Genomic DNA, 25,851 nt, shown 5'->3' with positions numbered 1-25,851 from the left:
CTCCCTCTCTACACTTTCTTACTTCCGTGGGTTACTTTCCCCGCTACAATTTGCCCCTGCTGGCGGAAGTGACGTACACAGGTCATTGCCAGCCGACGTCGCATGCCGTGATTGAGTTGAAATGTGGATTTTATTTAAATAGAATTCAATGAAATTCCATAGAATTTAAATAAATAAATTTAAATAAATTTGATCGTCCGTTTAATGTGATTGACCGGCTAGGAGGCACAACTTTCCCTTGGCTCTTCATCTGACTCGAAAGGCTCCCATCCGACCTTCTAGGACTTCCGCCGCCCCCCCCCCCGAGCGTCCCATCAACCCTTGCGGCTTCCGGCTCGTCTCTCTCTTTCCTTCCGTGCCGCCAAGGTATCGCTACCGCGGCACTTAAGATAGTCGGTAAGTGGGGAATCCGTTGCCATCCTGACCGAAGAGACATTGCAGCGAAGTTTTCTTCCTTCTCGGGGTTGCCCGGGGATGGTTTCTGTCAGCTCCCGCCGCTCTTTTCGGAGGCGGGGAGAAACGGCGGGTTTTCTCGCATGTTGTAACGGGGGGTGGGGAGGACGTTGCAGGCTTCGGTTTCTTCGGCTGGGGTGGCACTGCAGCAGGCGGACGAGCGCAAGAACTGGCTCAGAAGGCGATATTTTGGATCTGCTGTTTTCAGAGGCGGCAGGAGAGTTTTGAGGCTGCCCCGACTCTGCATGCGGGTTGGGGATTATGGAAGCCTAGGAAGTTCTCGGCTTAGTGACCGTTCTGAATTAACAACGGCACTGGAAAAAAGTGACTTATGACCGTTTTTCACCCTTAACGACCGTTGACAGCACGGCCATAGGATCAGAATTCGGACCAGCTTGGCAACTGGTTCGTGCTTATGACGGTTGCAGTGCTCATGCGTTGCGATTTTGCGACCTTCTAACCAGCAAAGTCAATGGGGGGGGGGGGGAAATGCAGATTCGCTTAACAAATTTGTTACTAACTTAACAAATGCAATGATTCCCTTAACAGGGCTGGCAAGAAAATTCGCAAAATGGGGCAAAACTCAAATAACAAGTTTCACTTAGCAAAATAAATTTTGGGCTCAGTTGTGATCCTAATTCGAGGACTACCTGTACTGTAATGAAGACCATTGTTTTTTACTTGACATAAATCAGTTGACAGCTACCCCAGTGCATTGATCCCCTCATTTATCCAATTGTTGTGGGAATGATACATACACCTGCTCTTTCATCTGATAAAATTTCATTGATGATGAAGCGTGCTTGATGTTTTTATTAAATTACCAAGACCCAGTTGTTTCATAGCAGTAGCAGTCATTTTATGCATAGCCTTAGCTTATAGAAGCCATTTGGCCCTTTCTATAAAATACTAACTTTATAGGGCTTATTCCTTTTATATATGCATGTGCTGTATATATTTATTTTCACATTCCAGCCTTTCAGTTAGCAATAAAAGAAGGTAGATTTTGCTAACCTTCCCAGTGTCTGCGTTCTTGGCATGATGTGAAAGTGAACTACAGGGATATTATAGGTTTCGTGCAATTGAAAGCCTCACAATTCCCAAGGGCAAGTGCAACCTGGTCTCTTTTTTCAGATGAAAATTTAAAGTTGTAAGACAATTGGAAGAACAGTGGCTGGGCACAGAAAAGCAACTATTACCTTGCTCATCCATCATCCTGCAATCTATTTTTAGAATGGTATAGGTAGATTGCCTTGCAGTTTTATTCAATACTTACAAATAAAAAATAATCTCAATAACAATTGGGAATAGTTAATCTGATTTCCAACAAAGCTTCCGTGAGTCCATTTGTAATAGATGATTATATTACGTTGGTTTTGCTGTTAGTTGCTTTAAGTAATATAGAATTTGTATCATTTTTAAGAATGCCGTATACTAAAGAAACATTGGAAAACGAGAGATCAGAAATTCACATTTTAAACCAATAACCTCCCAGGATCGCATCTGGAGAGTTTTTGTACTCTTCCAGCTTTGGACACAGGAGGGATATAAGTTGCAGAAAACACCCATTCTGTTTCTGGCTCTGAAACATGCAAGCAAACGGAAGATGTTCTGCAAACAAGTTTATACTTTATTTACAATCTACAAGCCATAATTGTTTACGTATATTTTTTTTGTAGTTAAAATGCCAGCTCTGAGGCCTCTCATCAAACCTAATATTGTCAAAAAGAGGACCAAGAAGTTCATCCGTCATCAGTCTGATCGCTATGTCAAAATCAAGGTAGATGTTCTTTTTGTGAATGTTAAATCCTCAGTTAATTTTAAAATATTGTGGTTGGTGGTTTATTGTGGGTCTTCAAGACTTTAAAATGACAGTCTCTGAAAACATTATGTTGAAGTTCTTCCAATTGCTTTTGAATTCTTGTAGCGTAACTGGCGCAAGCCAAGAGGTATTGACAACAGAGTTCGCAGAAGATTTAAGGGTCAGATCTTGATGCCCAACATTGGCTACGGGAGCAATAAGAAAACAAAACACATGCTGCCCTCAGGATTCCGGAAATTTCTTGTTCATAATGTGAAAGAGCTGGAGGTGCTAATGATGAGCAACAAGTAAGTTGGAAAAAGTGTTTTGTAGTTATTCTTTAGGATCTGCCATGTTGCGTTGCTATATGGTAAAATTAAGTCGTTCTGAAATGAAGATGGAATCCATTAAACCAGGGATTTTAGTTTAAGCATCTTTTCTAGGTATCTTTTTTGTTATTCTCTTCCTCAGAATATCTTGTTGAATTTCATCCTGCCTAAGATGAGTCCTTTTTCTGTTACTTCACTACATTTAAAAAATCCTTTAGTGTTGCTGAAAGATTATACCGTAAAAATAAATGGCGAAAAATGAAAATTTGTATATTGCCATTATTGACGGAAAGTATTTAAAAATTGGAAAAAATACCAATGAGAACTAGAAATCCTGGACTGTGACTGCATTTTACTCTTTTTTTTCTCCAGCCCCCATTGCTATATAATGTATACCACATCATCTTGAACACGAATCCCAGGGCAGTGGTGGATATATTTATCCCAAATAGATCCAATAAAGCTTAGCATAAGATTGACTCCAGCAGTCAGTTGCATTGTGGGCATACAGGTAGTCCTCGACTTACGACGACAATTGTTCCCCAAAATTTATGTTGCTAAACATAATTTTACGACATTTCTTGCCACAGTTGTTTAGTAATATGGTTATTAAATGAATCTGGCTTCTCCATTGATTATGCTTGACAGAAGGTGGCAAAAGCTGGTCACACAATCCTGTGACACTGCATCCATCATAAATATGAGTCAACTGTCTGATTTTTGATCACATAACCATGAGGCTGCTGTAGCCGTCACAAGTGTGAAAAATGGTCAAGTCACTTTTTCAGTGCTGCTGTAACTTTGAACGATCATTAAATGACCTGCTGTAAGTCGAGGATCTGTACTGAATCTGGACAGTTGACTCATTTTGCACATCTAATTCTCCAAGTGAAACTAAGGAGAAAGAACGGACAAAAGGGAGCTTCCCCAGAGCTTGCAGCCAAGCCTGGAGAACATAAGCTATAATACCAAAACTACCCACTGCTGCCTTTGTCCGTAACAGAGGCAGGACAATAATGAGAGCCAGTTTGGTCTAGTGCAGCGGTTCTCAACCTGTGGGTCGGGACCCCTTTGGGGGTCGAATGATGATTTGCCAGGGGTCGCCTAAGACCATCAGAAATATGGGAAGTATATTTGTGAGTTGAAGAATCGCACTCCAATGGTTGACTCCACCAGCCAGCTGCAGGCTCTTCAAATCGCTAGCCGAATTCGGCTTCAGGCGTGATCAATTAAAAAAGAGAGAAATCTTTGCTCTGATGTCTCCCTCTCAAGCCAGCTGTAACCACTCCTAATTGCTAGCCTAATCTGGCTTCAGGCGCGATAAACTTAATAGGGGAGGAGTCTCCGCTTTAATGCCTCCGTCCTCAAGCCAATCACAAGCAGTTCAGATCGCTAGCCAATATGGCTTCAGGCGCGATAAATTCAAAACGAAAATAATTTTATGGTTGGGGGTCGCCACATCATGAGGAATTGTATTAAAGGGGTCACCACATCATGTGGAATTGTATTAAAGGGGTCGCAGCACTATAAAGGTTGAGAACCACTGGTCTAGTGGTTAAGGCCCCATGCTAAAAAGCCAGAGATAGTCATGAAAGGTAGCTGGGTGGCTTTGGATCAATCACTCTCCCCAACTCATCTCACAGGATGGTGGTTGTGGGGAAAACACAGTGAGGAAGGTGTGTTGCATATCTAAATTAATTTTATATTCTGCTCAGAGTAGATGGATTTTCATTGTCTGGAATTTCATAAAAATCATTTTGAGGAAAATTTCTTAGAAAAATTCAATACATTAACAAAGAGCTTGTAACATTCTTCTGTGGTTGCTTTTAGGTCATTTTGCGCAGAAATCGCTCATAACGTTTCATCCAAGAACCGGAAGATAATTGTGGAAAGAGCAGCTCAGCTTGCTATCAAAGTTACCAATCCAAATGCCAGACTGCGCAGTGAAGAAAATGAATAGTTTGTCTTGAACAACTCTATTTAATAAAAGTATAAAATTTGGAAAATGTGTGTTCTTGGCATGAATTGAATTAGGTGGTGCACCCATGAAATAAATTCTAATTTTTGAAATGAAGCAGCTCTAAAATTAGTGAGATTGCTAATAAATATTTGCACAAATATAATTTGTTGTAGTGCAAAAGAATGTATTTCTCTGATGTCAAACATGCAGTTGGAAATCAGTGATTGCCAGATGACGAAATGAATCTTGACAGAAAACCTTCCCAGACTAACCACCTGCATTTTTCATTGAACAAGTTCCAAAAGATTGTGAGAATGCTGTACATAATATTTCTTGATTTCCCGATATAATGACATATTACATTTTGATTAGCAAGCTAATTCAGTGTGGGCTGAATTTAATTACAATTAAATGGATGTGCCACATAGTTGCCTTGAAAACTGTACTGCAAGCAATGTAGTGTTTCTGAGAGTAACCATAGGATTCAGATCTGGGTCCTGTTCAACATTTTACTTACATTGATAAAGATTTGAAAGGAATTTTGATTCAATTTGCAAGTAACACAAGTCAGGGTAGCTGAAACCCTAGAAGGCAGAAATAGAGTTTAGTAAGTTCTTTATACTTTCGATCAGGGTTGTCAAACTCACTTCATTGAGGGCTGTCAGGGTTGTGTTTGACTGGAAAAGGCACCATAGGCTGGTCCGCCGATTCCAGAGGTCCCGTGGGTTAGATGGAAGCACCAGCTGGCAGGCCTTGAGTTTGACAACCCTGCTTTAGATGGTTGTCCTGAGAATTTTAGTAAATAAAATGAATATATATGAATGAAAAATCCTTAAGTTAGGGAAAAAAATGAAATACATATACAGTGTAGCATAGGGGATAGCTGGCTTGGCAATGGTACTTGTGAAGATGGAGCTGTACTTCAAACCAAATTACTTAATAATAATAATAATAATAATATTTTAATTTGTATACCGCCCTTCTCCCGAAGGACTCAGGGCGGTGAACAGGCAGATAAAATATAAATACACACAATAATTTAAAAACAACCCTTAAAAAACTAATTTAAATGCCCAAAACGTTAAAAAACATACTCCCCTATAAAATAACACAATTTTAAAAACCCATCCAATAAAAATAAAAATCAGGCTAGTCCAGCCATATGAAATAAATAAGTTTTAAGTTCATGCTAAAGGTCCTAAGGTCAGGTAATTGTCAAGTCCGAGGGAAGTTCGTTCCACAGGGTCGGAGCTCCCACAGAGAAGGCCCTCCTGGGGCCGCCAGTCGACACTGTTTGGCTGACGGCACCCTGAGGAGTCCCTCTGTGGGCGCGTACCGGACGATGGGAGATAGAAGCCGGCAGTAGGCGGTCCCGTAGATAGCCCGGTCCTAAGCCATGGAGCGCTTTAAAGGTGGTCACCAATACCTTGAAGCGCACCCGGAAAACAACAGGTAGCCAGTGCAGTCTGCGAGGATAGGTGTTATGTGGGAGCTCGAGACGCTCCTCAATAACCCGCGCAGCTGCGTTCTGAACTAGCTGAAGTCTCCGGGTGCTCTTCAAGGGGAGCCCCATGTAGAGAGCATTGCAGTAGTCCAGGCGAGAGGTAACAAGGGCATGAGTGACTGTGCATAAGGCATCCCGGTCCAGGAAGGGCCGCAACTGGCGGATCAGGCGAACCTGATAAAATGCTCTCCTGGAGACGGTCGCCAAATGGTCTTCAAAGGACAACCGGCCATCCAGGAGCACGCCCAAGTTGCGTACCTTCTCCATCGGGGCCAATGATTCACCCCCGACAGACAGCCGCATCTGCAGCTGACTGTACCGAGGTGCCGGCATCCACAGCCACTCCGTCTTGGAGGGATTAAGTTTGAGCCTGTTCCTCCCCATCCAGACCCGTACGGCTTCCAGACACCGGGACAACACTTCGACAGCTTCACTGGGGTGGCCCGGGGTGGAAAAGTACAGCTGAGTGTCATCAGCGTACAGATGGTATCTCACCCCAAAGCCACTGATGATCTCACCCAGCGGCTTCATATAGATGTTGAACAGGAGGGGTGAGAGAATCGACCCCTGCGGCACCCCACACATGAGGCACTTAAATGTCATCTGCTGATTAAGATTCTGTCTTCTCAAAATGGCTTCACAATTTTGTTTCATTAACATTTAAGTGTGCTTAAAATCACAGATTTTAAAATTACTTTGTTTAGAATAGCAACTTCAAATTCATATAAAGCATATAGAATGTCCCTATACCAAGAGGTATTGTGAGTTGTGCCACTTGCATTTTGCTGTAAACTGATTCAGTGTTTGAAACAACTAGGCTTCATTATGATTCTTTGGTTCCAGTATGTTAACATTTTGCTTGTCTGTATCATAACAATTACTATCTAGCGATTTCAAAACATTACTTTTCATAAGTGTTCATACAAAAATCAATTGGGTAGAAAACCAATAATTAACCAAATTCTGTCATTTATATATTTGACTTTATTTTCTTCAGATGCATGTACAGCAAAAAGTGACACCCTGTTTTATAAATAGAGCACTTAAGTGATTCACATATTAAGTCGCATATGACTTCCCCACCCCAATGAAATGTAATCAGAAGCTGCAAGGCAGCAATATGATCCTTGCTGAATGAAAAAAAAAAAGAATACTACAGTTGTATTTCCATGTTGATAAATGAACGGTGCCAATTCATTACTTGCATACTTTTTACCAGATGAATGTCTCTTGATAACAACATGCTAATTTTATATACTTTGAAATAATCAATGCTTTGGTATTAGCTCCTTTTAAAAAACAAGAATTGTAGCAAGAAGGTCCATACGAGAAAAAAAAATTACAGTGGCAAACAAACCACATTAATGAAGCATAAGGCATTCAATCTTGGAAGACAGTTGAGATACTTCTGTAATTTAATATTAATTTCAAAGGAGGGAGGCAGGGCAATGGGTATAAAACCTTGTAACACTGAAAAATCACTTAATTGTAATATCTGCAAACATGGAACACCAGTATTTAACTGATGTAATTGCCACATCTGTTGATTCATTTGGGGGTGTAGCATATAGTCTGTCATCACTTGAAATTTTGTCAATCTTGTAATTAGGTTGACTCTTCTTTTGGCATGATCGCATTTAGAAATAAGTGGTAACTGAAAAATAAGGTTGCTGTTCCTTTATAATATCTGAAATCTTACTTTGTTTCAATAGAAATAATTGTCATTTTTAAAATGACACCTGTTTCTAAAATCATTTCTAGCTCCTGTGCTGGAAACAGTGGATTGTAAGAAGCAGACAAAATAGTCCAAGAGTTCTAACTCAGATCCATTGAGTCTGATGCTGATAATGAAGTGGGATCCTTCTGAATGCTTTCAAAGAGGGAAGACATTTCTGGGTTGGCTCGGATTTGGGAAGAAAATTCGGCCATTACAGGGCTTTTATCGGCATCTGGGATGGTCAGTAGAGCAGCTACTGCCCTCATTGCTGAACGTTTCAGTTCATCTTGCTTCTCAAATTCCTGTTTTACAGAACCAGCCTTTACCTAGAAAAAAAATTATGATTAGCATACCTTTAAAAGATCCTCGGGCAAAATTAAAATATTACCAGTGTTAATCACATTGATACGTCTCTATTCAGTGACTTTTTGTGTTGTCCAGAAAAGGAAATCTGACTATATACCTGCCCATGTGTAGAACACTTAGGAGATGTTAAATAAGTCTAAAATACAATAGCCACATTCATCAATCTGCATATTATAGACCAGCTGAAATCTCTTTGACTTCTTCAAGAACAGCCCAATGTATAGCACATTGTAGGAATCCAGTTATAGGAATCCAATAAAGGCAAGAGTGATAGAGACTCTTGGTCCATAAGTAGTGCACAAGACAAATCTGCAAAAACCATTCCTAGCCATGTTACCACCTATTCTCCAGGCAGAAACTGATACCGGGAGAACCTGAGATCAAGCCCAAAACTCAGGAAATGCAATCCCATCAAGAGTTGTAGATGAAAAACCATTAGATCCAAGGGGGAGGGGGACCCAAAATCACCTGATCTTGTCAGGGTTGAGTCATAACCTGTTCTCCCCCATCCCTCACAGTCACTGGGCCTGGGTAAAAGCCTCAAGCGCATTGTTGGTGTAGCTAGGGATGAAGATATGTAGTATCGCCACCATGTTGATGGTTTTATTACCCAGTGCTGATAAAACTGCTTAGGTGAGGTCATTTAAATTTTAAATGGGGACAGAGAGATAATTAAGCCCTGAGATGTCCCACATATGAGAGGTCCAAGTTTGGAGTTGTTCCTTCTATATCCAACACCTACTGGAATCAACCTTGGGGGAAGGAGAACCACTACAAAAGAAAGCCCCCCCCCCATCCAAGTCCCCAAAAGTGGTCAAGAAGGATACCATGGTCAATCGTATTGAAACCTGCTGAAAGATGGAGGAGAGCAAGGAAGGGTATATCACCTCCACTTTGAGGCCTCCAAAGGGCACCACAACCATAACCGATACTGTCTTGGTACTTCAACCCAGCCTGAAAATGGCTTTAAAAACTTCAAAAAGCCCCAAAGCCACACACCTACCACTTTCTCAACAATCTTCACTTAAAAGGGAAGATTGGAGATGAGACAAAATTGGCCAACACTATTGAATCCCGAGTATGGCTCCTTAAGAAGGGATGGACCAACTGCTTTAAAACACATGGACCAAACCTGCTCTCAAAGAAGCGCTCATTACTACTTGAAGCAGATTACATGCCACAAACCATTGCTCCTCCTGACTAACCAGGGGAGCCATTATTTGAACACACAAGACAGCAGAGTTCAGAGTTTTTGGGGACTTGGTCCACTTTTTGTGTCAATCGGGAAACTCATCCCAGATAATCAGCTACGATTATCAATTCCACTTTCACAACTGTAATTGGCACCAGAATTTCCATTGGTAAGCAAGGCAACTGTTAAGTACATCATGCCTGATTTTGCGACTTTCTTTTTGCACTGATGTTAAGCAAATCATTGCAGTTCTTAAACGAACCATGCGGTCATTAAGTGAATTGGGTTTCCCCCATTAAATTTGCTTGTCAGAAGCCGACTGAGATGATCAGAAATGGCAATCACATGGCCACAGGATGCTGCGATGGTTGTAAGTGTGAGGACTAGTTATAAGTCACTTTTTTCAGTGCAGTAACTTTGGTCATTAAATGAATGGCTGTAATTGGGGGATTGCAATTGTGATTCTATTACAACAGTAATCCCTTGTCTCTTAGGACATGAACAATTAGGTACCTCAGGAAAGAAAGAGAAGTAGGATTATCAAGATATAAAAACCAGAAATATTTTTGTTGGGGGTTTTACCTCAAATCTAGAGTAAGGGAAATGCATAACTAATTATTCATGTATTAACTAGAATTGTATTTGCACAAAGCTGGAAAAGTGAAGAGATCCCTACAGATGAGAATGTGATTAGGAAAATATTAGACTGTGCAGAAATGAATAGATTAACACTTGCAATTAAGGTGAAAGAACAAACTGAATATTATATGACATGAGAACTATTTTATCGATGGTTACAAAATAAAAACAGAAGTTAGAAATAAGGAAATAAAAGAAGATTAATGAAATGTAGAAAATATGTTAAGAGAAAAAACACATGATTATAATTATGACTATTAGGATTATTATGTTTAATATTACTATTATATTCTTATTAGCAGATATGTTAAGAAGGAGAAGTGAATATATTTATTACTATATGTATGTGAATATTGTTGTGAACTTTGATTACTACTGCACAAAGATATTTGTGCTCAGATGGCACACTGTTTAATGGAAGATGGAATTATTATACTAAAAAAAAGATATAAATACACTTCCCAGGACATTACCTTAGTTGAACATGTCGCTCGCAGTGGTTCAACAAGCCGCTCTAATCTTTGCAGGACAGCATTAGGGCAGAGTGTTGACAGGCGAGCCAACATAATGAAAGTCAGCATCTTCATAATGAAGAAAGGAAAAAGCTTATATTAGTATCGTTTTTTTCAAGCATGTACTTCAGTAATAATTTACAACAATTCGTGGTCACTTTTGCCTTTAAAACAGACTTTACAACAGGAGTCCCCATCCCCGGTCTCTGGACCGACACTGGGCCACATCATGCCAGAAACCGGGCTGCACAAACAAGTAAAGGCCCATCACCAGCAGGTGAAACTCTGGTCCATGGAAAAACTTTTCTCCGCAGAACCCATCCCTGGTGCCCAAAAGGCTGGGAGCCACTGCTTTACAACACTGCAACAAAGCTTCCCTCCTACTTAAAAAAGTTGCTCTTCCTTCTAGATTACAAGGCAGAAGAAAATAACATGGAAGTGGATTATTTAGCTCTTATAGCTAAATATCTATAGCTCTTATACTCCAGTTCAGGCATTGTCTTTGAGGAAGAAGACAAGTCATGATTCATTGCATGGGGGTAACTGATTCATCCAAAACAGCCCTACAATTCAATGAAATAATGAAATTAGAAGCTCCAAAATTATTTTTTTTTAAAAAAAAGAAACGTTACCCTGATATCATAATGATCTTTCAAGCCATCTTCCACATGATTTAAGTATTCATAGATATCCAGTCGATCAAGGCAGCTTTCCAAAAGTGTGTACATGCATTCAAAGGCAGCTTTCCTCACATCGAGCCCATCATCTACTGTGTGTTTGAATGGCCCCATTTCTACCTAAAAGGGGAAATTCAAAGTAGCTGGAAATTCTTAAAAAAGAAAACTTTTCACATGCCAACTTTATCTGGCCCAGCGTGAAGCCATAGAATTGCTTAGTCCATTTCCAACTGAAGTTCAGCTGAAGGTATTCCAATTTAAAGCTTTAAATTACAGGTTCAGTAATCATTCAATACACTTGTGGGATTAATTTACTTTCAGGTCTCACAAGAACACTGGCTTAATTATATTCACACACATCTATATCTATGTTGCTTATCATTCCCATTTGATCTGGTCGTGCAGATCTCTGGCCATCATTCATAACAACAATAGTATGTTAGTAGTACTGGGGGAACCACTGAACTCAGGGATCAACAACTATGGCTTCTTTATGACTTGTGGATGTCAACTCCCAGAATTCCTGAGCCAACATGGAGTTGACATTTACAGGTCGTAAAGGGGCCATAACTACCCACACCTGACCCAACGACAGTACAAGATAAAGCTGAAACGAAATATGATTTCCATACCTCTCGTATGAGCTCCCTTCTAATTTTGGTTTCATTGTATAGGTGGGGCAGGACCGTACTGAGCTGATCTCGGATTAGGGAAGGTTTGTTGTGAGCAGCAGAATTAAACATAGCTAAAGCAACACGACGAACATTCAGGTCAGGATCCTGAAGAGTTTTCAAGAAGTCACCTGCACGATTATAGCATAACAAGAGTTTAAAAGGCAACGCTAGCTTTAAATACATTCAGGGATGCACATAATATTCAAAAAGCAGAAGGAAGATTAAAAAATTTCATATTTTCAAATCAAGCAGGGGAGATCAAATGGACAGCCTATTCTGTCATTTATTCCCTAGAATCTGCATCAATATTCAAGTTGCATTAACATCTAGACTCAATCATAGAAGATAGATAGCAATGTAGAAACAATTCAGAATACCTAAGCATATTTAACAAAATTATTCTGTATTTTAGATAACAATTGTGCATTCAAGTTCATTGTGGAAATGTCATGTCAATACTCTTAATGAGAATGGAATCAGTTAAAAATCTGCTTGGATTTTGTTTCTTGATAAAAAAAAAGAGTAACATCCTCCATAATGTATTTCATGTTTTAACTGGTCAGAAGCACCTCTTTCTTTGGATTCAACTTTCACTTGTTTGCCCCCCACCTAATTATTTTGACATCAGATAATATTTAGAATTTGAACAACTTCTCAGATTCAAACAGAAAAGGGTTGGATGGATATGGGCGCAACCAGGGGTGAAAGGCTCTTGGTTCGGACCGAATCACATGATCCGGTAGCAATGGTGGCGGGTGGTTCAGTGAACCGGTAGCAAAAATCCCTGCCCCCCCTTCCCCCCCCCGCATGCCCAGCTGAGCCGCACGATCATCAGAAGTTTTTTTTTATTTTTAAAAGCATTTTTTTCTTCAGCAGAAAAAATGCTTTTAAAAGTAAAAAAAAAGCCTCTGATGATCGCGCGGCTCAGCTGGGATTGCCAGAACCCTTTCAAAGCATTTTTTCTAGAAGCTCTTCAGCCAAAGAGGCTGTCAAAAAAAGCTTTTAAAGGGTTTTGGCAATCAGGCAACTCAGCTGGGATTGTCAGAACCATTTAAAAACATTTTTTTACAACCGCTTCGGCCAAAGAAGTTGTAGAAAAATGCTTTTAAAAGTAAACAAAAAAAAAGTTGGCCATGCCCACCCAGTCACGCTCACAGAATCGGTAGTAACAAATTTTACATTTCACCCCTGGGCACAACAATGAGAGCAAAGCCAAGCACTTTCAGGTAAAGTTAAAGATCACGTTCTCATAGCAATTAATTCTTTGAGTCATTTCTCTTTTCCATTAATTCCACTCTGTTATTCTTTTTTTAATTTAACAAAGCCTGCTATTCTGACTTTCAAAGAAAGTTTCTGATCAAAACTCAAAATTACCTATGCATCCTTTAAGAAGAGGGTCAATGGGTTGTGGGTGATCCGAGATGGTGAATTTTATTGCAGTCACCACTGTACTCCGAGCATAGGGGGAGCCTACAATGAGAAGTGGGGGAAAAATATTTATCGTGAAAAGAACACAGATCATTTCCAACACCTTTTCTCCCCTTAAGATCACTTTTCTTCATCGTTTCGAGAACACAGATAATAATGAAGAAGCACAAACAACCCCAGCAGGCACGGTGTGGAAATTATGCTGAGCTCTCTTTTTTATAGCCTCATCCTCTTGAAGGAGCACAGTGGCTCACATGTTTAGGACACTCGGTCGGAGGTTAGAAAGAACCATGTTCGAGATCCAAGTGCTGCTGCGTGTGGCAAAGCGAGCTCCTATCATTCGCTCCAGCTCCTTGACGGAGACATGAAAAGAGCCTCCACAGGCATTCCCTGGGCAACGCTGATGTCACCGGCTACTCCTTTCAACCAGAAATTGCCTTAAAATGGTGCCTACAACACGAACGGGACCGGATCTCCGAGCTCGGAGCCCGAGCGGAATAAAACGATCTCTGAAAAACAGCTTGTTAAGGATGGACACTGGAAGGTAAACATGCGCTACAAGATTCCACAGGTCTACAGCACTGATTCAAAAAGAAAAGTAAAACCCTCCCCTCAGCTGAGCAATTGCCACAGCCCTATCCTATCCTTTCCCTTCCCTTACCTGAGAACAGCTGTTTTTTCAGTCTGGGCAGCAACTGAGAAGGGTTTACTACAGTCAATTTCCCCAAGCATTCAGCAACAACATTGCGGGTTCCTTCCTCTGTGTATTCACAGTGCTTGAAAAGCAGGGCCCATATGTCCTCCCCATAAGGTTTCAGGCTCTCCGCTGGGGAGGAGCTAATGACTTCTTTCAGGGAATGAAGCAGTAGGTACTGCCGCTTAGGCTGGCCACCAATCTCCTTCAGCATGAAGGGAAGGTACTCTTTCAGGTTGCCCACACTGATGTTGCCCAAAGCGTAGGAGGCCGCCGATTTCACCTCTTCGCTGGGCGAGGCAAACGCATCCAGGATTACAGCTTTGAGTTCCTTCTGAGTGCTCAGGTTGGTGGTGCGGCCTATTTCCGCGAGCGAGAGGAACGCCAACATTCTGACAGCGGTGGTAGACTTTGGGTTCTTCACATCCTGAATGAACAGGTTTACTAGGCCAGGGATTTCTTTTGGACACACGGAAGAAAGGGCCGTCACACATTTGGCAACCGAGTGAAAAGCCTGCTTGTGCAAAGTGGTGGAGACGCCGCTAGAGGTCGAGGAGTATATAGGACTGGTTAGCTGCTTCATCAGGTCGGCATAGCTCATGTTGACTGCCTTGATCACAACCAGTGCTTGGAAGAAGTCTACAATGGCATTCAGGGCCCCTCCTTGCATCAAAGGGGAGTAAACCAGCTGGAAAAGCTCTGACAGAACTGTACCACTGATCTTGGACAAGGATGAGGGATAAACCTTAGCTAAAGTGGTAAGGAACACAATGGCCACCTGAGAAACATGCATATCATTCTCGCTAATTAAATCCGGAAGCTCCATTAGAACACATTCAATCATGGCTGGCTTGAGGCTATCACTATAGTTTCGGATCAAGACGTCCAGAGCCGTCAAAGTACTCAGTTTCAAGGCACGCTGATTCTTACGCAAGAAGGAAGCCAAGATGGGGAAGCCTTCTGCTAGAATGGGCCTCAGGTCTATTTTGAGTGAGGAATTTGCAATCAGAGTCAATGCTTTGACCGTGGTCAGTCTAGTTATTTCATTTTTCAGTCTCTCAAGGAAAATCTTCAGGGTTGGCTGGAGCTCGCTGCTTAAGTAGTCCCCCAGATTGGAAACGATTTGCCCCATGCAGGAGATAGCCCGTTCCTTCACCTCCTGATCGATGTCAGCTGCTTTCAGCCTCTTCAACGTGGCAGAAAACAAGTCTGTCACGTAAGGTTTGGCATCAAACGTACAAGGCGCATCCAAGGGACGAATTACTTTCACAAGCTGTAGAGTCACCAGCAAAGCTTCGGAAGTTATCTTGTAAAAAGGATCCCCGATGCAAATTACCACAGGGGGCAGCAGGGTTTTAACATGGGGATGGAACACTTCTTGAGGGTGGTTGCAGAGAACAACGTGAAGGAAAGTCAGAGTATCTATCTTCATATTGGAGGAGCTGGATTTATCCGTCAAGGAGAAGACAATTCCTGTGCCAAGAAAACATTGGTCAGCTTGCTTTATAGTTGCACCCCCATCCAACCCTCATCAAAACAGACTTTTTTCACAACAGAAAATTTCCTATCTCCACATTCTGCACCTCCCATGTGACCCTCAAATCTTCTACAGAGTATTTCCCCAAACTTCTGCAGCATGGTAGACTGTCAAAAAACCTTTGTGGTCAACTTATTTTTTTTAAAAAATCTAATAAATAAATAAAAGATACATGCATGAGATTACACTGTGAATAGGGATCTATTTCCTCACGGGTATCTATTACCTTGGTAGACAGATACCACTGGATACAATTCACAGCATTTTCAAACTGATTATTGAGTGATTCAGATTTATTTATTTTTTAAAAATTACAAATCTTACACGGCTGCTAGGCTTCAAAAGACTTCACTGACTTCAGAAAGTGGTTATTAATTACAAGGTCTGTTTGGAAAAGATACTATTAATAGTTTATGTTGTATATTTGCATATAAGACTTTACTTCTAGGTGAAGATAAAACCAGTTTAGTGGAGAACTGCTGCATTTTTTTTTACAATTATTTTATATAACATACCTAGGAACAGAGAATTACAACAAAAGAGAAACCGCAAGTAACCAGAGATCATATAGATTTAAAATAACCAGTATAATATTTTTGTTCATATTTTGAGAAAATGCAGATGGAAGAATAAACTCCAGTTAATCAGTTTCCCATTCATTTCAACAGAGGCCAATATGAGACCATAAATTAAGAAGAACAGATGATGCTCTGCAGTAAAAGTTACGTGTTCCAGTATTTCCCACAGAAAAAAAAGGGTCGCTCGATTAACAGATTTTCTGTAGAATACTGGCTTAAAAAAAAACAAAAAACAAAAGCAAAGTATGATGATATATTGAAATTAAACAGATATACAATTCAGCCAGTCTTTGGCTGCTCACACGGATTTTTTTAAAGAAGAAAAAGACCCAGTATCTGCAACCACTGGCCTCAGTTAAACCAATGGCATAACATCCTCTGATGCGTATAAAGCAACAGGAAGATAGTCTTGAATATAAAGAAGAAAATACAAGTAGAAGAGAAGTTGCTTTATTATTTACTGCTTGGCTTTGTAGAATAGCACTAGCACTTAGACTTATATACTACTTCACAGCGCTTTACAGCTTTTCTAAGCAGTTTACAGAGTCAGCCTATTGCCCCCAACAATCTGGGTCCTCATTTTACCGACCTTGGAAGGATGGAAGGCTGAGTCAACCTTGAGCCCCAACTGGATCAAACTCCAGGCTGTGGGCAGAGTTAGCCTACAATACTGTATTCTAACCACTGCGCCACCACGGTTCTTAATATCAAAAGTGAAGAATGAATGAAAAGTGACCCTTGCTGAAAACTGCCCCGTGATGGTTTAGTCAACAGACAAGCTTTACCCGGCACTAGTGCAGGTATGTGATCCGCAAGGCAACCGGGGAGGACATTCGCTAGTTCCGTCAAAAGAGCGAAGCACCCTTGTCTTGATCTGACGCTCTTCTCTTTAAGTTGCTTGTGCAAAGCTTTGATAATGTTTGGAACCTATGAGATTAGAAAGAAGCTCATTGGTAATCTGATTCAAAGCCAAAAGAACTCAAAATCCGAGTGAACGTTAATTATTTAGTACAAACAGGAAACTGGATCTATGTGGAAAATGCTTTCAGGCACAAATGAAGAATTAGAAGTGTACAAAATCATGAAGATTTTTTAAAGTGAAGAAATCATCACTATATATTTCCCTTCAGGCAAAACAATAATCTTCAATAGCTCATTGTTTTATTCCGATATACTGCCCCCCACCCTACCCCAACTCCAGTGATCTCTGTAGCTATTTCTAACAATTAGTTGGACCTTTACTTAAGCAATCATTATGTTTAATGGGCAGGCAAGCCATGGTCTCCAAAATCAGGACAGAGTAGTCAAATCACTGAGCAGTTCATTACTACACAGCTGGATTTATTTACATAAGCTTACACCCTACCTAATATTGTTGAATGGCTATGTATTCAGAACTGGTGCAGAAAATCTTTCCGCAACCCCGAGTATCACTTTAAAAGTCAGGACAAATAAGCAACAAAAACAACTCTGGACAGACAACGAGGGCTACAAATATTGCCACTGGGATCTGCCAAGTTGCTGCTGACAATTTTACTAGGTGGACCAGACCATAAAGTCAACTCCATAGGAAGGCTAAAGCTACTTTTATCCTTCAAAATATCCTTTTCAGGTAGCTGCATAATATTGAGTCCATCGAAGAACAATCCAAGGATTAAAACCTCACGTGATATCATGAAAGAGCCCAGATACCTTACAGCAGAGGTGTCAAATTCAATTTCATTGAGGGCCGCATGAGGGTTGTGTTTGGCCTTGGGGGCTGAAAGGGGTATAGAGACAGCTTCGAGCAACCCTCTGCCAGCGAAAACGGAGCTCGGGAGGGCTGTGTGCAGCGCTGCCGAGCTCCATTTTAGATGGCAGAGGCACCGCAGGCTGGTCTTTCATTGTTTCCAGGGCAGGCCCGCAGGCCAAATCTAAGCACCCCGCAGGCCGCATCCAGCCCATGGGCCTTGAGTTTTACACCCCTGCCTTACAGAATAGCTCAATTTTGAGCAGTTGAAAACGTTTTGAAACAGCAGTTAGTTGCATCTATATCATGCCAAACAGCAACGTGTGATTAAGGTCAACTCACCTGGTTCTGAAGCATGGTTAGAGGTATGTCCTCTTTGCCTGCTTCATCCGAAGCTTGCAGCCAACTCTGAATGGGTAGAGTTTGCTTCAGTAAAGATATATAGGCTGAGAATATGTCCGCCTTAACGTTCTCTTCCCTTTCCTTGAATCTGCTTATTAAAGCCGGAGACAGAGTTTTGTAGAAATCCTGCAGAAGGTCATGTCTGGTGCTGACAATGGCCTCGAGGCACTTCGCAGCAGACCTACGAACTTTCCAGCTGATGTCATCGTCATCGCTATACTCATCATCACTTTCTGAGAAGGAATGAAGGAGATTTGTTATTGACAGACACTGTAGATCAGGGGTGTCAAACTCATGGCCGCAGGCTGGATGCGTCATGCGCTGGCCACGCCCACCCCCATTTTAGCAAAGGGGAAAAAAACTGTGATACATCTCGTGACGACATGACGACGTGAGTTTGACACCCCTGCTGTAGGTAGACTCGGGTTTTTTTCTTTCAGAAGAAAACTCAGCAGTGACTATTTAACAAGTTGACCATGGGTCAAATTCTCACATAACGGACCTCATTCAACTCATCTCCAAAGCTCTGAGTATGATGTAAAGCCATATTAATATGAACTATGAATTCATAACCTGCCCAAATTATGACGGACTCTTGACAGCATTAAATGACCAAAAGAAGGAGAAATCGCATCCCACAAAATCATTACTGAAACTCAAGATAGGTACTTCATAGCCAGCCAAAGGTTCATATCAAAATAGAAATACTGTATTTCTGAAACATTAACAAGGTGAGGACCTATAAGTACTTCTGGTGGGAAATATCTGAGAAAGGGTAGCTACCATGATGGTTTCAAATAAATGGTAAATTAATCCCATCTTGATTTTGTCCTGGATTCTTTTAATTTTGGAAGTGTAGCTCAAATCTATTCCCAGCATGCCAGTCCAACATTAAATGCATCATTTGAGAGCTGCATTTTCACCTTAGAATGATAAGAGCAAAGAGCCATGCTGTATTATTTAATTTTACAAATATAGACTGGTAAGAGGAAATTGCCTAACGTCTTCCTTAGGTTGCACAGACCAATTGCTAGTAACATCAAGTACAGAAGGGGCAAGATAACTGCTAGTTGATCTACTGTATACCACAACAGGCTTCTTGCAACAATAGCCATGAAAACCTCAGGTCAGGGAGAGGAGAAATGGGCAGTAACAATGATCCTAGTCAAGTCAGGTCACAGTGTGTTTCCAATTTAAGGAAGATTCATAGCAGAGAATGATAATATGACAGCCATAAACAGTACCTTCAGAAACCTTTATCAACAAATAAACCATATAGAACAGTGATGAAATCAATATTTTTTTTTACTATCGGTTCTGCGGGTGTGGCTTGGTGGGCGTGGCAGGATACTGCAAAATCTCCATTCCCACCCCACTCTAGGAGAAGGATGCTGCAAAATCCCCATTCCCTCCCCACTCCTGGAGGAAGGATATTGCAAAAACTCCATTCCTACCCCACTCTGAAGCCAGCCAGGGGTGGTATTTGCTGATTCTCTGAACTACTCAAAATTTCCGCTACTGGTTCTCCAAACTGCTCAAAATGTCCACTACCGGTTCTCCAGAACCTGCCAGAACATGCTGGATTTCACCCCGATATAGAACATATAGAAACCTGAGATCCCACCTACTCTTACCTACTCATTTAAACCCTTCTTTTAGATGCGCCAGAATTCTATCTGGCCACATTTTTGAGACTTTTCACTAATCGATTTACAGCAGGGATGGTTGTATAATTTACATGCTCTTCTTAGCCCTGAAATATTGATTTGGGAAAGAAACCAAATGGTTTGAAAGAACTTCCTGAACTGGTGGCGGAGGCAATCCATCTTTATCAATGACCATCATAATCCTAATTGTGCAGCACCTTGCTCCTCATCCTCTCCATTTTCAGTTTCCATCATTTCATCTTCATCCTCCTCTTCGTTATCGTAGTTGTAATTTGGATCGTATGTGATGTACTTGAGGCACAGTCCTGTCACATTAGGAAGGTGGGGGCCAATTTCTTTTGGACACCTTTAGAAACAGCAAGATAACTGTAGATTAGCACAGAATATAATGTTTAATTCTGTTGGTCATGTTTTTCAAACAGTTACCGTATATACTCGAATATAAGCCGATCCGAGTATAAGCCGAGGTCCCCAATTTTACCCCAAAAAACTGGGGTAAACTGGGGACTCGAGTATAAGCCGAGGGTGGGAAATGAGGCAGCTACCGGTCGGGGAAACCCTCCCTCCCTCAGCCGAGAAGGCTGGCGGCTCCCCCGCCCCGCCCTCTCACTGCACCGGCAGGGCTTCCCCGCGCTAATGCAAAAGCCCGCCAAGTTTGCGCCATCCGGTATAATGTGAAAAAAAGAAGAAAAAAAAAAACTCGAGTATAAGCCGTATATACTCGAGTATAAGCCGAGGGGACGTTTTTCAGCACAAAAAACGTGCTGAAAAACTCGGCTTATACTCGAGTATATACGGTAACTGGCATTTCATCTCTAAAGATACTACTCCTGGGTTCAGCACACAGCGATACATCATTTTTAACAATCAGCGTTCCCAATGCTTTGTGTTGTAGTAAGCGTTTACAAGTATGAAATCATACACATATAACCATCATCAGGTAATCTTTCCCTTATTTTTGTTTAAACTTCTTATCAGAGTTATTTTAAAAAACTACACAGGCAATCAGGATAATTCTACTGAAATATATCTGAAGCCTGGGGCTCCCATAAAATCATGATCCAGGGAAGATTCAGGACAAGAGCCCACAAAGCAGCTAATCTAATCATATTCCTCTTCCTGGCAACAGTCACGGTTCATCCCTCTTTATCCAATTTACACTTATTCATCCTAGGAGACATATCCCCTTTGTTTATTCATTATCAGCCTTTTTAAAAAGTTAAAATCGTATTTTAAAAAGTAACAATCTCAAAAATCCCACTTGCGGAAAATGATCAATTCAATTCTCCAGAACCACTAGATGAGACCACTTTATCAGGAGTATACAACAATTCAGATTTGGAAGAAAAAAGAGAGATGGAGCATGCTGGGCTACTCCATAAACCTATTGCAAATTTTCCTGGATTTGTCCAGTTGATCCCATATGACCCTGTAAAAAGTTGTTGTTGATTCAAGTGATAAGAGATGCTAGAGACTTGCTCAAACTGCCTATGAATCTTCCTAATCGTGACAGGCCCTCGCTTAGAGATAGGTCATTCTTCTAGCACAGGAGTCGGCAATCTTAAACACTCAAAGAGCCACAAAGGTCCTAACTGGAAGCCCCCGTTCAATTCTAGAGCCGACCAGAAGTCCGATTCCCCCATCATAGTCTCCTCCTAGCGAGGCGTCCTTTTTCCTCTACCTGTCTTAAACGAAAGCTCTATCAATTGTGGAGCTGACCAGCAACAGAGCCTCAGCAGAGGGATGAAAGAGCCACATGCCTTTTTCGCCCTAAGATGGCGCCGACGAAGGCTGCCTCGGTGAAATGCTCTCTAATTGTTTCTTTATTTCTAATTGTTCTCTGTGACTCACTACGGATTTCCTACTCACGAGACCATCTGCTAAAAATTAAGGAACATTTCTTTAAGGAGCAGCTTTCTTTAATCTCACCCCCGCCTGTCTTTACAAACACGGAGGAGATTCTAACACAGGAGGAGGCAATTCCCACGGAGCCATGGATTACTAAAAAAACCAAACGACGGAAACGAAGGAAACGAGGTAAAAGATCTGGGATCTTAATCAAGCTAAGAACTCGCACTAAAACTCCTCTGCCTTCAATTTTCCTAACAAATATACGCTCACTTGCAAATAAGATGGATGAAATACTCCTCTTAAACAAATACTATTCTGATTTTCGCAATTCAGCAGTCCTATGCTTCTCTGAAACCTGGTTAAATGAATCCATTGAAAATAGCAGCCTGAACATTCCAGGATTTCAAATTGAACGATCAGACAGGGTTCCAGAAACATCTGGTAAAAAGAAAGGAGGAGGCTTATGCCTATATATTAATTCAACCTGGTGTCAAGATTTTAACATAATTTACAAATTCTGTGACAACAATTTAGAGACTCTAATTATCAATTGCAAACCTTACTATTCGCCTCGTGAATTTTCCTCATTTCTTCTAATTGCTGTTTATGTCCCACCACAAGCCTGTGTAAACGAGGCATTACGAACTCTAGCTGACCAAATCATGGAGGCTGAAGCCAAACACCCTGATTCACTGGCCATTGTTTTGGGAGATCTAAACAAGGCAAACTTAAGGAAAGAACTACCAAAATACTTTCAGCATGTCAATTGTCCCACCAGAGGCAAGAATACTCTAGACCACTGCTACACAACACTAAAAGATGCCTATCGGTCTTTACCACGTGCAGCTGTAGGACACTCTGATCATTGCATGATTCACCTTGTACCTGCTTACAGGCAAAGACTTAAAGCCATAAAACCAATAATTAAATCAGTGAAAACCTGGACGGAGGAATCAGAATTAAAGCTACAGGCATGTTTTGACTGCACTGATTGGAATATTTTTAGATACCTCTGCAGACCTGGATGAACTCACAGATACTGTAACATCATATGTCAGCTTCTGTGAAGACCTATGTGTACCTACAAGGAACTTGCGAATACACAGTAATAACAAACCTTGGTTTACACCTAAACTTAAGCAGCTACGACATTCCAAAGAGGAAGCCTACAGAAAAGGTGATAAAATGCTGTACAATCAGGCCAGAAATGCACTAACAAGGAGATAAGAGCAGCAAAAGAAGCTACTCTGAAAAGCTAAAGAATCAATTTTCAGCAAATGAACCAGCAAACATGTGGAAAACTCTTAAAAATATCACCGCCTATGGCAAACCTCCTTCCCAGGCTGAAGGTAATCAACAACTGGCAGATGACCTGAATGAGTTTTACTGATGGTTTGAAAGGAAACTACAGCTACCTATCTCCACAACCCACATCTCAGACACACCAACAACAGCCAAGCCTCCTACAACTGACCCCATTTCATTGGGTTCACAACCCCTAGTGATCACAGAAAAGGAAGTGCAGGACCTATTTCACAGACAAAAGCCAGGAAAAGCTCCAGGCCCAGACAAGATAACTCCTTCTTGCTTAAAAGTCTGTGCTGACCAATTGGCCTCCATCTTCACCCATATTTTCAATAAATCACTAGAGATGTGCTATGTTCCTTCTTGCTTCAAACGCTCTACCATCATCCCAGTGCCGAAGAAGCCCACCATCAAGGAACTGAATGACTACAGACCAGTTGCTCTAACATCTGTAGTCATGAAAACCTTTGAAAGGCTAGTGCTTTCCTACCTGAAAACCATCACGAATCCGCTTTTAGACCCCTTGCAATTTGCATACCGAGCAAATAGATCAACAGATGATGCTGTTAATATGGCTCTGCACTACATCCTACAACATCTTGAGTCTCCAAAGACCTATGCAAGGGTCCTTTTGTAGACTTTAGTTCAGCATTCAATACCATCATTCCAGACATTCTTCTAACTAAGCTAAACCAGCTACAGGTACCGGAACAGACTTGTAAGTGGATCACAAGCTTCCTAACAAACAGGAAGCAGCAGGTGAAGCTAAGCAAGATCACATCAAATACCTGTACAATTAGCACAGGGCCCCCCCAAGGCTGTGTGCTCTCCCCACTTCTCTTCTCTCTGTATACCAATGACTGCATCTCCAATGATCCATTTGTTAAGCTACTGAAGTTCGCAGATGACACAACAGTGATTGGTCTCATTCGAGACAATGACGAATCCGCATATAGACGAGAGGTCGAACGACTAGCCTTGTGGTGCAACCAAAACAATCTGGAACTGAACACACTCAAAACCGTAGAAATGGTGGTAGACTTTAGGAAAAACCCTTCCATACTTCCACCTCTCACAATACTTGACAACACAGTATCAACAGTAGAAACCTTCAAATTTCTGGGTTCTATCATATCGCAAGATCTCAAATGGACAGCTAACATCAAAACATCATTAAAAAGGACAACAAAGAATGTTCTTTCTGCGCCAACTCAGTAAGCTCAAACTGCCCAAGGAGCTGCTGATCCAATTCTACAGAGGAATTATTGAGTCTGTCATTTGCACCTCTATAACTGTCTGGTTCGGTTCTGCAACCCAACAAGAAAAACACAGACTTCAGAGGATAATTAGAACTGCAGAAAAAATAATTGCTACCAACTTGCCTTCCATTGAGGACCTGTATACTGCACGAATCAAGAAGAGGGCCGTGAAAATATTTGCAGATCCCTCGCATCCTGGACATAAACTGTTTCAACTCCTACCCTCAAAACGACGCTATAGAGCACTGCACACCAGAACAACTAGACACAAGAACAGTTTTTTCCCGAAGGCCATCACTCTGCTAAACAAATAATTCCCTCAACACTGTCAGACTATTTACTGAATCTGCACTACTATTAATCGTTTCATAGTTCCCATCACCAATCTCTTTCCACTTATGACTGTATGACTATAACTTGTTGCTGGCAATCCTTATGATTTATATTGATATATTGATCATCAATTGTGTTGTAAATGTTGTACCTTGATGAACGTATCTTTTCTTTTATGTACACTGAGAGCATATGCACCAAGACAAATTCCTTGTGTGTCCAATCACACTTGGCCAATAAAATTCTATTCTATTCTATTCTATTCTATTCTACTGACTCCTGTTCTAGCAGATACAGGTCCATCACCCATGGAAACCATGACACCTACAGATAAAACTGCACTTTTCTGGTAACTAATCAGGCACAGATAGTTGGAGCAGATAGTCCTGATTTCTGTTGTAAATAACAGGTGACCAAAAAAAAAAAATCCTTCTAAAAGTTAGAACAAAAGAACATGGGAGCCAAGTCAGCTGTATACAACACTTGAGTAAAAGGTACAAACCTTCTTACAAAAGACTCAAAGGCTTGGAAACAGTATTCCCTCAGCTCATCATCCTCTACATTGCAGTACTGAATTATCAGTGGGATCATCTTCTCTAGGTAGTCCCCTAAAAGGCAGAGACAGAGTAAGCGATCCACAAAATACTTTCCCAGATCCACTGAAAAAATCGGGGCCCATTGAAAACATAGCAAAGGTGGACATCGTGGCCCATCTACCTCACAGGAAAGGTATCACAAGGAGTATCACAAAGGAAAAGTATGTCTGTTCAGGTCCTGTTCTGTTAAAGAGATGTCCTTCTCACTTAGAGCTGCTTGATGAACTCAATATATTTGTGTTTCAATCAAAATGTGGAAGTTTTGGTGGCACAGCTAATCCACCACAATGTTCTTCTGTTCCATTACAAAACAGCATGGTAAGGGACATCTGGTGTATCAAGAAATATGATTTAATTTCTCTGACATAAAAGCCCAAATCCATATCTGAGGGTGCAAGTCCGAATTTGTATCTTGGACAGTAAAAGCACAAGACCCAAGACACCCAAGGAAACAGTGTCAATAGCAGAGAAAGAACACTACTTTTAGTCCCCCTTGTGAAATCACCCATTAATGTTCTTAAACCCTACCATTTTCCAAATGGAGATTTCCCCTATCACCCCTGGTTGGACTCAAAGCCATGAACCATCTGCATGGAACTAATCTGGAGATGCCTTTGATAGGGAATACCTTCTTCGCTTCTATTCTTA

At 41.1% G+C, this 25,851-nt stretch overlaps 2 protein-coding genes across 4 annotated transcripts in view; one reads left to right on the top strand and one right to left on the bottom strand.

The window, feature by feature from the left end:
- The first annotated feature begins 251 nt into the window (after window positions 1-251).
- RPL32 (ribosomal protein L32) lies at window positions 252-4,589 on the top strand. The gene is made up of 4 exons (XM_058171889.1): window positions 252-396; window positions 2,133-2,233; window positions 2,381-2,562; window positions 4,414-4,589. The coding sequence occupies exons 2-4, from the start codon at window positions 2,138-2,140 to the stop codon at window positions 4,541-4,543; spliced, it is 408 nt and encodes a 135-aa protein (XP_058027872.1). The 5' UTR covers window positions 252-396; window positions 2,133-2,137; the 3' UTR covers window positions 4,544-4,589.
- Window positions 4,590-7,031: 2,442 nt separating this feature from the next.
- Window positions 7,032-25,851, bottom strand: part of LOC131191291 (cullin-associated NEDD8-dissociated protein 1-like) — a 36,889-nt gene continuing 18,069 nt past the window's right edge. For all 3 annotated transcript variants that reach the window (XM_058169302.1, XM_058169301.1, XM_058169303.1), the window contains 10 exons: window positions 25,110-25,215; window positions 20,057-20,205; window positions 18,133-18,425; window positions 16,847-16,988; window positions 13,914-15,419; window positions 13,199-13,294; window positions 11,783-11,952; window positions 11,106-11,270; window positions 10,435-10,542; window positions 7,032-8,090 (listed from right to left, as the gene is read on the bottom strand). In XM_058169302.1, coding sequence (XP_058025285.1) covers window positions 7,863-8,090; window positions 10,435-10,542; window positions 11,106-11,270; window positions 11,783-11,952; window positions 13,199-13,294; window positions 13,914-15,419; window positions 16,847-16,988; window positions 18,133-18,425; window positions 20,057-20,205; window positions 25,110-25,215 — 2,963 coding nt within the window. In that variant the 3' untranslated portion in view covers window positions 7,032-7,862. The remainder of the gene's footprint in view (window positions 8,091-10,434; window positions 10,543-11,105; window positions 11,271-11,782; window positions 11,953-13,198; window positions 13,295-13,913; window positions 15,420-16,846; window positions 16,989-18,132; window positions 18,426-20,056; window positions 20,206-25,109; window positions 25,216-25,851) is intronic.

Source organism: Ahaetulla prasina, chromosome 2 (genome assembly GCF_028640845.1).
Source record: "Ahaetulla prasina isolate Xishuangbanna chromosome 2, ASM2864084v1, whole genome shotgun sequence".
Taxonomy (NCBI): Eukaryota; Metazoa; Chordata; class Lepidosauria; order Squamata; family Colubridae; genus Ahaetulla; species Ahaetulla prasina.
This window is presented reverse-complemented; position numbering and strand designations above follow the sequence as displayed.

Bases quoted from the DNA above. Each gene is read 5' to 3' on its own strand.
- RPL32 (XM_058171889.1), top strand. From the start codon at position 2,138: ATGCCAGCTCTGAGGCCTCTCATCAAACCTAATATTGTCAAAAAGAGG. The intron at 2,234-2,380 runs GTAGATGTTCTT...GAATTCTTGTAG, and splicing joins ATCGCTATGTCAAAATCAAG to CGTAACTGGCGCAAGCCAAG. The intron at 2,563-4,413 runs GTAAGTTGGAAA...GGTTGCTTTTAG, and splicing joins GTGCTAATGATGAGCAACAA to GTCATTTTGCGCAGAAATCG.